Here is a 17,175-nt window from a genome sequence, read left to right as displayed (position 1 = left end):
ATAAAGTCTGAATACTTGTACAAATTAAACTTTGTGTACGCCAATTTGTGTTTCAATCAAAATTGAAGAATAAAGCATTTTAACATTTCCAATTTTGTGGCATGTCACCAATTCCATGATTCATGCGGTTTCTGACAAAGAATAGAGATTTTTTTTATGTAAACTTGGCAAAAAATGTCAGGGCACAAGAAATGATCAGTTTTATACATTTTTGGAAAATAGAAACTCTTACTTATTGTAATATGTAGATGAAATAGTCTTTAAATATCCTTTACAGCATCAAACACATATTTGATATGGGTAGCTAGGGTCTAGCGTCAAAAGCCACAAAATTAACTTAATTTCCATATGTTTTATTTGATATAGATTTGATCATTTACAAACTAAACCAATCCATCAAATATGAAATATGCCATTGGTCCATTGCATGACATATGTATGATTTAGTAGATTTACACAATGTTTGTTCAGTGATAATGCAATGAAACTACTAAATCAAGCCCCAATTTCTTGGTATAAAAATAAAATAAATAGGACAGCTTTGAAAGGGGCTTATATATCTTCCATCAGACCACTACCTGTTAGTCAGTGCCACTAAGAACATATGCTTCAGCTAGCCCACCGATACATTATTTACAAGGATCAACTATTGTCAGAAGTAACACAGTCACTGGCTCTTTGTCGTTTCAGGATTCGATTGATTGACTGATGACCATTTATATTCACATAATTAAAATATGGATGAACATGGCTATTTACCCAGATTTTATTTATAACCATGAGTTTTGTTATAACCATATTTTGTTAGGCTACATTTCTCAACTTACAAAATTCTAACAGACGTTGATGCACTTTTACATCATACACCAACATCATGAATGCAAAGCATTGTGCCCCATCATGCTTTACACTGTGTTATTGTTGTCAAACAATCAAGGTGATCATATTGTTGTCATTAGTTTGATTAACGTGTACTTTCAATTGGACTTTGTTTGACAAATTAACAAAGAAAGGGCTAATTTGTGTCTCAATTGCTTTTCATGTCTTACCCATATGTGTTTAAAATAGAAAATTATATGTCATTTATAAAAAAAAAAAAATTGTAGCAGAGTAGTTAGCTCCATGTAAGAGACTCCTTCTATATGACATAGTACAAGAAAAAATCGGACTTGAAAATCTTTACTTGCTTCAGTTATATAATGTGTCACAAGACTTTTTTTGCTAAGTATAATTATGAAGACTCCTTCAAGACAAAATCTAGAAAATGATCTTGTTATAATGAAATCCAGTATAATTTGCCTGAAATAAAGACATTCAATTGAAAAAGGCTTTTTTAAAGCAGTAATCAGCGTGTATATATCAGCAAAAAATGCATCATAGCCTGTTATTATCTGTTACTATCTAACCATTAATCTGCTCTGCAGGAGAGGTATAAAGATAATAAAATCACGAAAGTGTGACAGTTATTATTTACTACTATCTATTTCTTTAATACCTGAATTCAATGTGTCCTTGGAATGTCGTAGGAGGTTTCCACACTAAACGCACATTTGTCTTCTCTGAAAAATCTGAGCTAACAAAGGCTGCCTGAAAACACAAGAATTTTTGTGTCAGATAATACCAACCAGTTGAAATATAGTTCATAAAATTCTGGCTGTGCTATAAAAGTGTCTGCATCATCTACAAAATAAATGCACTGTTTGCATATTGTGCATTTCTGAGTTTTTATGGAGAATTAATTATGCCAGAAATTATGTAATACTTGTATATCAGTAAATGTTAGTTTTACAATTATAACATAAGTTTTACAATAACATTACAAGAGCACAGCAAAAGCATGCAAATTCTTTGCCGTTCTCATAGTCGTTCAATGGGCATAACTATGTAAGCAAGAAGGATGAAACTTCATATAACATGATTATGAAAAAGTTCAACATTTAAATGTTTGTATAATTACAGAACGGAAAAAACAACAACATCAGCGGGTGACGTACATACCCCATATTTTCCCGGGCAGTCTTCTACAGCTAACACTGGGTTAGGCTCAAGGGCTTCAAACCTTCCGATGGGCTCTATCGTGTTACTGGATTGGTCTATTCTACGGGCTTGGATCATAAATGACCTAAACCCTCTTTTTACAAAGTCAGCAGTTAAATTTACTGAAATGAAAAGGTTGAAAGTGACAGTTACTGAAATAAAATATAAAACACGTATTATAAACAACTATACGATTTTTTTCCTTCAGCATTCAGAAATCGTCCTTTACATACAGTTCGAGCCAACGAGGAATTCGAGCCAAGCAAGTTCGAGCCAGCGGGATTCGACTGTATATCAAACATAGATTTAGTCAATGTTTTGCATTTCTAAAGAGATGAAAGTAATCCAATATTAAGTTTTATTAAAAATTAAAAGTATAAATTAATAACTTTAAAATAATATCAATGCAAATAGCTGAAATATCTCAATATATTATATAAGTGTTTAACGTTTTCCTGAAATTCTATTGCCCCCAAAAGACCTGATCAATCTGAAATCAAAATGTTTTCCCTGAAAAACCCATGGATTATATTATTCAGGTACCTGTTGTAAAGGTGTGGGGTTTTTTTTGCTGTAATCATCTTCATCTGACATGTTATAAATGCATTTTTGCATGTTCAAAGTCAATTTATCTTTGGCTGAAGGAAAATTTATTTAAAACCATTATTTTGCCCAAAGTTACATCTTGGTATGTCAGAAAAGCAGCAATGAATGTCTCAAGTTAACATCATAAACAAAGACATCCCTGATAATAATGAGAAATCAAGTTGGAATAATTTCAAGACCTCTGTGAGACTTTGTGTTATTAGTCAGATGTAGGAAATAACCTGGCAAGGGTACAAAATGCTCTTCCCAAAAATAAATAATGAGCTTAGCGCACACTAGCTTTGCTACAGAAAAGATTCATTGTAGCATCATTTGACTTGCATAAATCTTACAGTTTTTTTAATCCAATTACCGAGTTTTTTTTTTTCTTGAACAGGTATTGGTGATGCAGAGAAGTATGAAAGCATTCTTCAATTCAAAGCATTCTACTTTTGTGGTCATCAAACAAAATTGTGATTGCAATGGAAAATGGCAAACAGTTTATGCTATTATGAATCAGTTTTAAATCTGAATTGAACCATACATATCTTTTCAATGGCATTTACCATAAATGATGAGCTGTGCTAAACTATCCATCTATTCTTGCATGGGTGGTTATTACATTAGCTGGCTGTTTCATTACATTAAATTTGTGCTATTAAATACCATTACATAAAAAACAATATCATGTAAAGTGGTCTACATTGAGTAATAAATATCATAGACTATTAAGTGTACTGCATCCAGTACATCCAGTAGTTGTTGTTGTTTTCTCCTTATTATAAATGTTCATGTGATTAGCCCAGTCATGCTGCTACCATAATACAGAGTCTAATCCTACCTGCAAGAGTCTACAGAGTCTAAACCAGCCTACTTGAGTCTACCAGAGTCTAAACCTACCTTCTAGAGTCGACCAGTATTAACCAATCCATTTGAGTCTACCAGGGTCTATAGCAGCCTACTTCCTATCCACTAAAGTCTACCAGAGTCTAAACCTACCTTATAGAGTTTACCAGTCTTAACCTATCCACTAAAGTCTACCAGAATCTAAACCCACTTTCTAGAGTCTACCAGATTCTAAACCTACCTACTAAAGTCTACCAGTCTTAACCTATCCACTAGAGTCTATACCAGCCTACTAGAGTCTACCAGTCTTAACCTATCCACTAGAGTCTATACCAGCCTACTAGAGTCTACCAGTCTTAACCTATCCACTAGTCTGCCAGTGTCTATACCAGCCTACGAGAGTCGACCAGTCTTAACCTTTCCACTAAAGTCTACAAGAGTCTAAGCCTACCTTCTAGAGTCTACCAGTCTTAACCTATCCACTAGAGTCTATACCAGCCTACTAGAGTCTACCACTCTTAACTTATCCACTTAAGTCTACCAGAATCTAAACCTATCTTCTTGAGTCTACCAGTCTTAACCTATCCACTAGAGTCTATACCAGCCTACTAGAGTCTACCACTCTTAACTTATCCACTTAAGTCTACCAGAATCTAAACCTATCTTCTTGAGTCTACCAGTCATAACCTAACCACTAGAGTCTATACCAGCCTACTAGTATAGTCTGCCAGTCTTAATCTATCCACTAGTCTACCGGAGTATATACCAGCCTACTAGGGTGTACCAGTCTTAACCTATCCACTAAAGTCTACAAGAGTCTAAACCTACCTTCTAGAGTCTAACAGTCTTAACCTATCCACAAGAGTCTACTAGAGTCTAAACCAGCTACTAGAGTTTACTAGATTCTAAAGTCTACTAGAGTATAAACCTACATAGATTAGAGTCTACTAGATTCTAAACCTACCTTCTAGAGTCTACCAGAGTATAAACCTACCTAGATAAGAGTCTACTAGATTCTAAACCTACCTTCTAGAGTCTACCAGAGTATAAACCTACCTACTAGAGTCTTTATGTCTCTAAACCTACCGACTAAAGTCTACCAGAGTCTAATCACACCTACTTGAGCCTACTAGATTTTAAACCTACCTACTAGAGTCTTCCCGTACCTACTAGAGTCTTCCCGTGTCTAAACCTACCTACAAAAGTCTTCCCAAGTCTAAACCTACCTACTAGAGCCTTCCCAAGTCTAAACCTACCTACTAGAGTCTTACAGAGTCTTAACCTACCTACAAGAGTCTTACAGAGTCTTAACCTACCTACAACAGTCTTACAGTCTAAACCTACCTACTTGAGTCTTACAGAGTCTTAACCTACCTACAAGAGTCTTACAGAGTCTTAACCTACCTTATAGAGTCTAAGAGTCTTAACCTACCTACAAGTGTCTTACAGAGTCTTAACCAACCTACTAGAGTCTTACAGAGTCTTAACCTACCTAGTAGAGTCTTCCCAAGTCTAAACCTACCTACAAGTGTCTTACAGAGTCTAAACCTACCTACAAGAGTCTTACAGAGTGTAAACCTACCAACTGGAGTCTTACAGAGTGTAAACCTACCTACAAGAGTCTTACAGAGTATAAACCTACCTACAAGAGTCTTACAGAGTATAAACCTACCTACAAGAGTCTTCCCAAGTCTAAACCTACCTACAAGAGTCTTCCTGAGACTAAACGTACCTACTGGAGTCTTACAGTCTCAACCTACCTACTAGAGTCTTCCAGAGTTTAAACCTACCAACCAAAGTCTACCAGAGTCTAAACATACTGACTCAAGTCTACAAAAATCTAAAATCTTCTAGAGTCTACTAAAGTCTAAGCTTCCTACTTAAGTTTACCAGAGTCTAAACCTACGAACATTACCTGATTCTACATATAAGCAAGACTTATTCAGCCTCATGAGCCCTGACCATGTTCCTTATGCCATTTTTTCAAATCATTGGCAAAACAATTCATCTAGCAACTTTATTTATACCAATAAGGGTGCAAATACAACAGCTAAGCACTACGAGATAAGTTCATTTTAATAATATTACTATGTAGTTTATATTTTCTACTTTTATTATATGATTATTGTCCCCTTTAATACCTACCATTAATATCCTCTGCATTTATAGTATAAAATCTTGCTGATTTTGCTACGTGAATGATGAAAGGTGAGGGCATAACTTGGGGCTTAACATTCGATACTCCATCTGGGAACATGGAAATACAGTTACAACACTGGATGTTGTCCGGATTAAATCCTTCAACACTGCACCATGTCACAAGCACTGCACTGACTAGCACACTAATCCGATCCCACATTGTTTTAACTTTTAAATCCAAACTTCAGAATATTGTGTGACGCTGTTGGTCAAAAACCTCAGATATTTCTCTGTTCTTGCGGTGTGCCTAGTACTTCTTGTGTTCAGACCTGAAAAACAAAAACAACACCATTAGTATTTTAGTGAAAATGAACAATCACACAAAATGATTAAGCAATCAAAATGACATACCATAATATGTAGACATGACAATTTCTTTCATGAATCTTACTTTTTAAACAGACAAAATGTATACTTCACCATACTTTTAATCAACTCTTGGATCTTTCACTTCATTAGAATTATGCACACTGAAGCATCATCATTCTAAAGCAGATGTCACATACTAAACATCTTCAACAATGACCCACCCCCCTTGCTCATGACTGACACTTTGCTTTTGAATTTTAAAACCACTTACTTTGTTAAACTAGTCATTAGTATAAGCTTTCTCTTTCATTCAATCTCGGTATCACTTTGACATGACAAACAGCAATTTTGTCAACTTGTGGTTTATATACCTGAATTCAAGATTTTATCTGGACACAAAACTTGCCATCATATTTCATTGGTCGCAACAGCACGCAATTGTAAAAGCACACCAACAAGAGCATGTAAAATATTCAATTTCTTTAAACAGGTTTCAAAAACAAAATAAGGCTTTATACATGGAAAACTTCATACTTAAAGTTGATTAAAAATACATGGTAGAACCTTCACAACTATTGCCTTTTCATAAGGCGTTTATGTCAAATCTAAAACACATTTAAATGATGGAACACCATCTAATAAAATGGTGTTTTAATAACATGAATGGAGCGATTAAAATCTTTCACTGGTTGGATACAACTATTCATTTGCTATATCGTTTACTTGGTATACATAAAATAATCAAAATCTTAAGAAAAAAACGAAAAAAAATTAATATTGTACCTTAAATTTGCAATGGAATGCAAATATGCAGGTTTATGATAAATCTAAAATGTTATGGAAAGTAGGTAAAAACAATATAGATCTATAAATATGCAACAAAATATCAAAATGAATGTAGACTAGGTGAAAATATTTACTCATAAAATTTCTCATGCACTGGTAATTCAAAGCAAATTGATAACATTATGAAGTGCCACTGAGGTATAATATTGTAGTGTTTATATGCATGACATAATGAATCAATAATAATTGACCTTAAGTCACTTACTGATGTTGCCAGCACTATCATTTACAAAAATATCCACCTGGATCATTCCCCACCCACACATCTACCCCTTGTCTGACAGGGACACCTGTTCATGGTTTACACGGTAACCATGGCAACATAATTAAATGTGAATTATCAGAGGTAATCAGGAGCATTTCTTCATCAGACAATATCTGCAGCACATCCGCTCTACATGTGACTGAAGGCTGGTGCCACAATCTTAAGTGGCTGAATTTTGTACTGTATTGTCTCTAACATCTTATCTTCTCTAGTAATGAGTTCCTTGTAATGAAAAATGATCGTAAAGTCTCTGACAATAGGCTCATAACAGGAAACAGTTGCAGGTCTTCCTCTCATAATGAGTTCAAATCCCCAATTATGTGCCCTCTAAATATTGTCTTCAGCAATGAGTTTTTTAAATACTTATGTTATGGGGATTTGAACTCATTACGAGAGGAAGACCTGCAACATTACCGTTTCCTGTTATGAGCCTATTGTCAGAGACTTTACGATCATTTTTCATTATATATACTGATGTTATGTCAATCAAAAATTAAATTACATTGTCCTTTTTTCCACCTGTAATGTAGGAATTTGACAACTGGTATCTTGAACCAGACTACAAACTAGCACCACATTATTGGAGGATAAACAGGATATCAGTTTTAAATATTTGCAGACAATTAATCCCAGACATCTGCTTGGAATTCTATAAAAAGCATGCATTTTCTGCATAAACTGAAACAGAAACTACCATTAAAACAGTAGCCCAATATAATTCCTTAAAATAAAACTGGCATAAACAGCACAAATCTTCATGTTAGCATCAGAAGTGGAATGAATACCTCTCACCACCATCAGGAAGGAATCAGAAAAGGGAAATGAAAAAAGTTTGTGATAACAAATCTGGATTTCTAGCGTATTCATGGCAGGGCGAGTGACCCAGAAGTAACAAGTAACTTTCGAGTACTCCAGTACTTTTGCGATCGTCTGAGTACCTGAGTAATAACTCACTACAAAGGTATTCGGAAAAAATTGGTTTAAAACTCACCAACTACACAATATAGGGATGAAATACCGCATTGATTTGTTAATAGGCGTAGTTTTGCAATGATCATCACAACATTTGACATTATATCATTTACTTCATCACATGGCATGCGCTATATTGAAGTGTTACATATTTATGTATAAAATCAAATAAAAAGACAAATTAAAAAAATGAAACAACATTTTTTTTTCATCTTTAAGGTATATCATTGCATAATGACAAACTTATTTTAAGATAAAAATGGCCAATATATATATATCAACTGATCTCTTTCGAAAAACCAATTAAAGTTCAAGTCAGGTACTCGATCGGAAGATTGTCCGAGTACTAGAGTACCAATTTTTACTACTAGTTGCCATCCCTACTTTCAACCATTTAACATTATGTGACCTACAACAGGTTTCAAACACAAATGCATACCTAGCAAATATTTTATTTCCAGGTACCATAAAAATCTGCAGCCTTGAATGCAGCACAACAGATGAACAACCTGCACAAATTTAGCATAAATGATGCAAAGTAATCTACAAGATGTGCAGATACTTCTCCTAACTAGCACAGTAGCAGGTACATTGATTGATGGAACAGTTTGTCCCTGAACCAGAAAATGCTTCTCCCATGATATTCAATTGCCTGTGAAAATTCAGCTGACTGGTCTAAGTTTAAACCAAAGATTGTTTTAGTGAACACCTGAAGGCTCCATGTGTCTATGGGTCTGTACTGACTCTATAAAACTATCCGGGAAACCTACACAAAATCATGTAATTCAATGAATATAATTCAGTTAAAGTATTTTATCCAATGTAAATCAAAACATAATAATATGATAAGATGAACAAGATTTTTAAAGATGTCAACAGCTATATGCATTTGAAGTATTATAGATTACATCTTCACTATCAACTTACTTTAAAAGAGTTACGCACTGTTAATATCTTGTCATCAGCAAAACTTGTTCATGAATAATTCATTACACATAAAAAGTACTTTAGAAAGTATGCACATAGGCATGAAGTATAGCTTTAATGAATCAATAACGAAATGAAACAAGACAACTTACAGGTATAACATAACAAAACATGGCACCTTTATTTACAAGAACAATCCCTGAAGTCACTGATTCATCAGAATTTAGTCTCTCTCCCATTCTCTCTACTAAAACCAATTAGCATAGTAATTATTAATAGCCTTCAAAATAAACAAGGCAATAAAAGCGTACCTATAGATAACTTACTAAAACCAGAAAACGTATTCCTCAACTTTTTATTCACCTTTAAAAGTCTCACTAATTCAATCACTGATTCAAACTCCACCAGCTAGTTCACAGTAGCTGAACTGAAGCACACAGAGCAGTGATTTCCCGACATTCCACAGCGATGATTCTCCAGTCCTGTACTCAGTGAGCGCCACTGGTATTTCCTTCCTTACACTTCACACAGTCTCTCACACAAGTGGGTCCTCTTGTTTCAGACCTTAGATCGTTGTTTCACGCTTTTTTTTTTAGATCATGACAAGAATTTGCATTGAAATAATTAGTAGTTTGTACAAATACTTTGTTTATAACCTAAATGTGTTTGCTTTTGATGCTTAATACTCCACAACAAGTCACTCCCACACCTCAGACCTTAAAAAGCAGATACAGGCTTTGTCTCAAAATCGAGAAAACTAAAATGAAATATCACAGAATTATCGTGTATCCAAAAACATCGTGAACACCAAGAACTATTTTAGTCTTACAGGCCAGATACTGCAGTGCCTGCTTACACCATGTATCAGCATAAATCAAGCAGCAAATATTTGCCAAGTTGGGGAATGATAAGTAAATAAGCTCAGATTAACTGATCATGATGCAGTAGCATTTAATAACTTGCAAGAATACGAAGAAAAGGGAACCATGGAGGGACAAGAAAAAATATATCACTCAAGTCCTTAGTTCATTACCCTGGAGTTGTCCTAAGAAGGTCATCATAACAAGGGCAAGGCTATATAGAGGATATATGTTAATTTCAGTGTAAGATCATATTATATTTCATGAGTGACAAAGAAAATCATATTTTCACGAGCAATGAAGGTTATACTGTTGTTATTTTTCAAATCTCATTTTGTTGTTGCTTCAATCTGACTGAAGTGCATGATCTTATGTACAGTAAGATTTGAAAACAACCTGTTGAAACCTACACTTCTTAAAATGATCTGGATTTCAAAAATTGCTATTATAGCTCATCCAAAAGGAAGTAATGTAGAATTGATGTCTGTGTTTATTTGGAATAAGTTTAAATGGAACATAGACGGCACCAACGATACACATTTATTTAAACAATACACAAATTCACTGGTAAGTGTCAATTATTATCAACATGAAGAAAAGAAATTGTGTGGCTCAAACAAGTGTTTAATCATAAATCTCTGAAATAATTTTTCAACTCCAGTGATAAATTTAACTCTATCGCGGTTACCAGCTAAGCAAAAGTTGGCCTCTGATTGGTTGATGGAATGGTCACCAGAAGATGACTTCCTTTGGCCTCAGATCCTGATGTCAGAGCATATATTTGGATATGAATTTAATCAGATTGTTGTTGCTGTTGTCTATTGTATTTTTACTAACACACTGAAATGTATCAGAATTGCTCAATTGCACATTTGTTTACAATGTAGTAAATTTAACCTTCTATCACTCCAAAAATATTTATCTGAAAGGGCCATATTTCTAGTCTGAGCTCATATGATTATGATATTGATAAGAGGACCTGAAGAAAAGAGATATAATCAGCAGCCCAGGATGATTAAGATGTTCTTTCTCCTGAAGGGGAATAATCAACAAGGCCTCACTTACCCTTTAATTAGTCACACAAGATTGCTCAATAACTCTTTTGTTTGACTATATATCTAAGGGCTTTGCATGATTTCTTCACATCAAATAAGGGCTCTCAAGAATTCCATTAGTGTTGGTTTTTTGTCAACAGCTTTTAAAACACTACTAGAGTATAAACTGTCTACATGCAGAGACCCCCCTCCCCTTAATGATATGCATGATTCTGAGCTTACTAAGGTAGTACTCGAAACAGGGAGGGCAGTTTCACACATTGAAGACTGCTCGCCTTAACCTTTTATAGACAGCTTTAAAACCCATCATTTACAAGTCTAAAGATATTTAATGGAATTACAACCTTAAAAAGGCTTAAAAAAAAACAAAAGAAAAACTTGAAACTTCTTTACTCTTATTGATATTATCGGAAAAACAACACAACATCAACATCTGTCACTAACAGTCACCCGCTATGACTTTATTTAACAGCTCAAACTGCTGAGCCCTTTGGCTATCATCTTAATTATTTGCAAAGAAATTTGTTAACAAGTAATAAATGTAATAAATACTAATTCAACTGTTTAAGCCTTCACAAGAAGCATTTATTTTGTGTCAAGAATCAGAATGAAAAAATATTTCTTTCACAGATATCAACAGTTATTGGAAATATGTTTATGATAAACAGATTTATATGATATATCCAATATGTACAATTGTGTATACCTTTTGTTTCAGCGTTTAATCCGAAAATATTTAAATCCGAAACAATCCTCAAAAGGCAAGTAGAAGTGCCCACTCACAAAGACAAGCCTGTGTAATCTATCAAGTAGAGAAAACTACTAAAAAACTTAGGTGCACATAACCCAGGGTGTTATTAGAAAGTCGACATTTCACAGGGCACACCTGTAGTGAAAAGCCTTCGCCTACTAATACAGGTATGGTACAAAGCTTCAACGATCTTCCCTCTAACTTGGGAGTCAGTCAACCATGCCAGTATGCTGTACAATGCTTGTTTGTATACATAATAGGTGAATAAATTCTGAATACTTGTAAACAAAATCGTAATCTATCAATAAACATTTTTAAATCAATTGATCACATACATTCTGTTTGTAATGTAATTATGCTGAATGGGTATTTAGGTTTTTGAAGCTTGAACAAGTTTAAATACATAATTTTTAGTCTACTAATTCAAATTTTCTTCTTCTAGCTCAGGGAAACCTAATCTCTCAGAACCGTAGCAAGATAAATATTAATTGAGACCTCTTGATCTGATCAAGCCATTTATCAACAATAAACTAGCGATCATTAAAGTGGCAGCTACATGCCCACCATGTACAAACCATTAAATTTGACTTAAAGCTGCACTCTCACAGATTGATCATTTTTACTTTTTTACTTTTTGTCTTGGAATGAGCCAATTTTTTCGAGCATGTCTGGAAACCAGTGATATAAGACTGCTGACAAAAAATAAGATCACAGTTTTGCATATGTACATTCAAAAATTGATGTCTTATGCCGATTAACTCATTTTTCTTAAAGCCTTAGTAACCCCTTAGCCATAAAACATAAATTTTCGAACATAAATATGAAAAACTGCTATCTGATATCGGAAAAATTAGCTCATTTCAAGACAAAAAATAAAAAAGTTGTCACAACGTTCAATCTCCGAGAGCTTTAAATGATAATATTTATTATCCAAGGACAAATGAAAGCACTAGAAAAATGTTTGCTGCACATAAACAAAAAATTATGTGAACCATATAAAACAGTTAATCAACTTAAAGCAAGTCTGCTTTAGGACAAAATATATAATTTTTATAAATTTGTACATCTTTTGTAAAATGTTTTATCAGCAGATCAATTAAAATACATTTTTATAGAGACAGACAACAACAAAAGGATTTTTGTCATATTTTGGTTTCAAATACATACAATGTTTTGGTGCACAGTAATGTTTTGGCTCCGAGTCAACATAGAAAAACATGTGGGCGACAACCACTTGTGGCTTTCAACACTTCAACTCTTCACAATGACTAACAAAATGCAGAAAGCATAATATATTTAATTACCACACAAAGGACTTAAAAGTGCACAATAAAATTTGATATAAGCTAATGTTGAAAATAATTGAAATTCTATATTTAATTTCCTTCAAGGACACAGCATGATAAGTGATTGAAGCTAGAGTCACATGAAACATAGTTGTCCCACAAAGTATGCTGTTTTACTAGTTTCTGCCTTTAGATGCTGGATATATGTTTGAAACCAGGATATAAGTAATTGTATGGCATTAAATTTAAAAAAATCAAAAGAGTTGTATGTCATTTAGATTGTCCAATTAACTTGAGACATGCTAATTTAAAGCTAATATGATTTTAGTTAATAAAGCTAAACTTTATCAGAGAGGTTCTTTTTTGTTACATTCAGTGACAATCAATCAACCACCTTCAACATAATAACCACAATTTGGCATGATAACAAACAAGGAGTGGATTTATCTTTCATAAAGCAAAAAAGTAAATCCAATAGGCTTTTAAGTGCATTATTTTAGACCCATTTTAAAAAAATAAGATAACCATATTTAGAGCCATGATGATTTACCCTAAAGGCAATACACATGTCTAAAAAAGAGAAATATTTTAATTCTTAAGTATTGAATTAACTATCTAATACAAAAGCAACAAAAACCTTTCAAATATAGAGGAGTAAAACAGGCATTACTTTAAATGAAAAGCGTAACATCTGACTGTGTCAAAGCCATCAAAATTGCCCTGAGGGGGAGGCTAAACCATGTTATTAATGACCCTTACTTCGAATGTTACCTCCCTTTGCGGGCATTTTGCTGAACTTCTTTGTAAACACACTGTTCACCATTAATCAAGTTAACTGTTACCTACTGACAAAGAAGGACATTTGCTTTATTTGTAACATGACCAATGGAATGCATGAAAAATGCATTTGAAACTTGTTAAAGAAACACTATTGTTTTATCATGCTATAGAACATGCTTTCAAAGCTGCACTCTCACAGATTTAACGTTTTGACAACTTTTTATATATTTAATCTTGGAACAAGCCAATTTTGGGAAAAACCATGGAAACCAGTTATATGAGACTGCTAACAAAAAATAGATCGCAGATTTTTATATTTAAGTTTAAAAAATGATGTTTTATGCATTTTTCTTAAAGCATTAGTAACGGTTAAAGCCATAAAACATTAACTTTTCGAACGGAAATATGAAAATCTGCAATCTGATCTTTTATCAGCAAAAAATTTGCTCTTTCCAAGACAAAAAATAAAAAAGTGTTAAAATGGTATATCTGTGAGAGTGCAGCTTTAAAACAGGATTTAGCAACTCACACTACACACAAATATAATATCTAATTTTGTCAAAAACCAGGCATTCTTTTCTTCTCGTATAAAAGTCAAGGATCATTCTGTAAATGCTAAAGAAATACAATAATGGGCAGGTTAAACCAGCACATGGATGAACCAACCTTTCTCAGAAGAACAAATATCTTAAGAGGACAGAGCAATTTTTCTCCCACCTCAGATAAGTAGATCCAAAAATTTAACCACGCTAAAAATTCTCATCTTGGGCCATCATTAAAAAAATGTTGGTTTGTGGTGCTCTGACCGACTCACCGAAATTAGCCCTGACCCAATTTTTTTTATCGCTACTGCTGCGTTTTTTTTATTTTTTTGTCCCATTTAGTTTCTTTGGGCCAATTTCGTGTTTGGTCCTTTGATGCTCTACAGACCAACCGTGTTGTACTGCCAATCTGCAAACCCTGCAAGGACTCTGGGAGACCCATTATTAAAAGACTTCCTAGAAAGAATTAAAGTGTATCCATGTATCTGAAAAAATAATAAAATGGTTCTGTCGTTGAATTCTCAGTGCTGTTATCTAAAATATGCATGGCCCTTACATCAGACTGAGGGTCATATAGATTTGCCTTTGTCGTCTGTAAAAAAATAAAAAATAAAAAAATCCCTACCTACCTACCCACCCCAAAAATTGTGGGTAGGAGCACCGCAAACCAACATTTTTTTTAATGATGGCCTTGCCCACGGGCAAAGATAAAACACCAGTATGGAACTTCTTTATAATGGTCATCACCTCCCTTGTTGAAGACTGTTGTCTGTATCATTATGGAAACCTTGTCTTGTGGCAATATTTAGAATGCCAATTGATTATTTCTCGCTTCCAATGTCACCATAAAAAAGTTTTTGCGCACCTTACTAGAAATAATGCTTCACTCTCCTCAGAACTATTTAAGACAAATTTTACTATTAACATAATCTGAATCACTGCGCGCATATCCATTACAACCATAAATTATCACAAATACATACACATTTATTTTCGCTACGCACAAAAGAGTTCCAGCAAAAAGCACAATTTTAGAAAACCTCGTTGCCACAAAACACACTACGTTCGGATAGATGAACCTATATTATACTCTTGGCCATGGAAGATACTTATAATCTTCCTACATATAAGACTTATTATGAAAGCTTTATTAGAAAAAACAACAAATCATATTCGCAAATAGCTTCATTTCTGAAATGATGTTGTTGACACTAAGACTAGATGTTTACGTTGGCAGTCTTACAGATCCCTAGTTTCCCTTGAAGACAGTAACAATAAATGCAGATATTGGATATATATATATGTATTATTGTATGATGCTGAAATCTAGAAGGGACTAGACACCAGATGATACAGTTGCAAGAAAAAAAGAAATTTGTCAAAAACTTACATAAAATTGATATTGTTGTGAACACCACATTGAATCCTACTTACTGGTGTATCACATCGCCTATGACTCATTTATTTTTCCCAGTTTTTGCACTTTTTTTCAATTCAAAATCTACAAGGCAGTTTACCCCTTAAATCCCAGTAAGTTTAAAAATAAAGCCTGTATATGTATCTTCTCATGACTTTCACATGCTCAATATACACACTTTGGCTTAAACATTTTAGTTTAGTGTTTAAAATGATCACTTGACTTGCAAGGTGTTCAGTAAAAGCTCTCTGCGCTTTTTTAAAAGGGGAAACCATTCTTCGCTATTTTTAAACAGGGAAACTCAGCTATTATACTGGTCGGTTGAATTACCGAAAACCTGGTAAAACCCGAAAACCCTGTAAATTTTCATAGGTATATATAATCCAATGTTCGAGGTGGTTTGTACGCCAAGATTTAATACTTCATTGTGTTCTTGGCTTGAATGCCGTAGTTGTTAGTGATTGAAGAGCGTTGGGGAAGTCGGCGGAAGGGGGTGGGGGGTTCTAAAACCCAGGAACCCCTTTCATGTTCAGAAGAACATATAATAGAGAATGCGAAGTGGTTTATACGCCAGGGTTTAATACTGCATTGTGCTCTTGGCTTGTATGCTGTTGTTGTTGGTGAATGGAGAGGGGTGGAGAAGTTGTGTGTGTATTGGGGGGGACTAGCATCATTAATGTAAAGGCCTGGACAGCATTTTAGAATGACGACTGACTTCCCCACCCTTTTCCAACCACCAACAACTACGGCATACAAGCCACAAACACAATGAAGTATTTATTCTGGGCGTACAAACCACAACGACTACTCTTTTTTAAATACTTATGAACATTTACGGGGTTTTCGGGGTTTTTCAGGATTTCGGGTTTTCAGTAATTCCACCGACCCATCTAATGTGTAATGGCCGACAAGATTGTTGTGTTTTTTTCTTTATATCAAGTTAAATCATGTATTGTTTGCCACAAACAAGCTTGTATTGACTCTTTATTAGGAAATTCTGTATTTGCCGATTTTGGGACCATCTGGTGTCTAGTCCCTTTAAATTTGTTTTGATTTGAAACAAGATACTTCTGTTTTCTATTCGAAAATAAAAATCGTCAACATTTACTGTCTGAAAAATCGATTTGCCTCAATATACACATTAATCCTCATGATAACAAAAAAACTTCTCTGAAAACAACTTCATCGCATCGTTTTACTTCATATCTCTTTAAGAAACATCAACAAGTGAAAGCAAAGGCATTCTTGAATATCGCCAATTCCCCTACATTTTAATAGTACAAGCGGTTAACTTTTTTCTCCGAAAAACAAAGTCTATTATGTTATAATAAAATAAAATAAAACACTTCTTTATAATACCTACCAGAGCTATGAATTAACTTTAAAGAAACAAATTCCAGATGTTTTCCAGGTTTAAGAAGTTTATTTCGGCCATCTTCGTCTCTCGGATTCTGTTTCACGCCAAATTTGGGCTACATGACCCCGTGACATCTCCGAG

At 34.1% G+C, this 17,175-nt stretch overlaps 1 protein-coding gene across 6 annotated transcripts in view; it reads right to left on the bottom strand.

The window, feature by feature from the left end:
- The window catches only part of LOC128213579 (putative ferric-chelate reductase 1), a 30,126-nt gene extending 12,951 nt beyond the window's left edge, over nt 1-17,175 (bottom strand). The window contains exons 1-4 of one of the 6 annotated variants that reach the window (XM_052919447.1): nt 17,041-17,175; nt 5,614-5,936; nt 1,999-2,159; nt 1,496-1,587 (exon numbers count right to left, since the gene is read on the bottom strand). In XM_052919447.1, coding sequence (XP_052775407.1) covers nt 1,496-1,587; nt 1,999-2,159; nt 5,614-5,827 — 467 coding nt within the window. In that variant the 5' untranslated portion in view covers nt 5,828-5,936; nt 17,041-17,175. Of the gene's footprint in view, nt 1-1,495; nt 1,588-1,998; nt 2,160-5,613; nt 5,937-9,164; nt 9,186-9,297; nt 9,493-11,607; nt 11,819-17,040 lie in introns of those variants that run through there. The other 5 variants (XM_052919448.1, XM_052919449.1, XM_052919445.1 and 2 more) reach the window with 5 other exon arrangements.

Source organism: Mya arenaria, chromosome 13 (genome assembly GCF_026914265.1).
Source record: "Mya arenaria isolate MELC-2E11 chromosome 13, ASM2691426v1".
In the NCBI taxonomy this organism is placed as follows: domain Eukaryota; kingdom Metazoa; phylum Mollusca; class Bivalvia; order Myida; family Myidae; genus Mya; species Mya arenaria.
The sequence above is the reverse complement of the archived record's forward strand: the minus strand, read 5'-3'. Positions and strand labels throughout refer to the sequence as shown.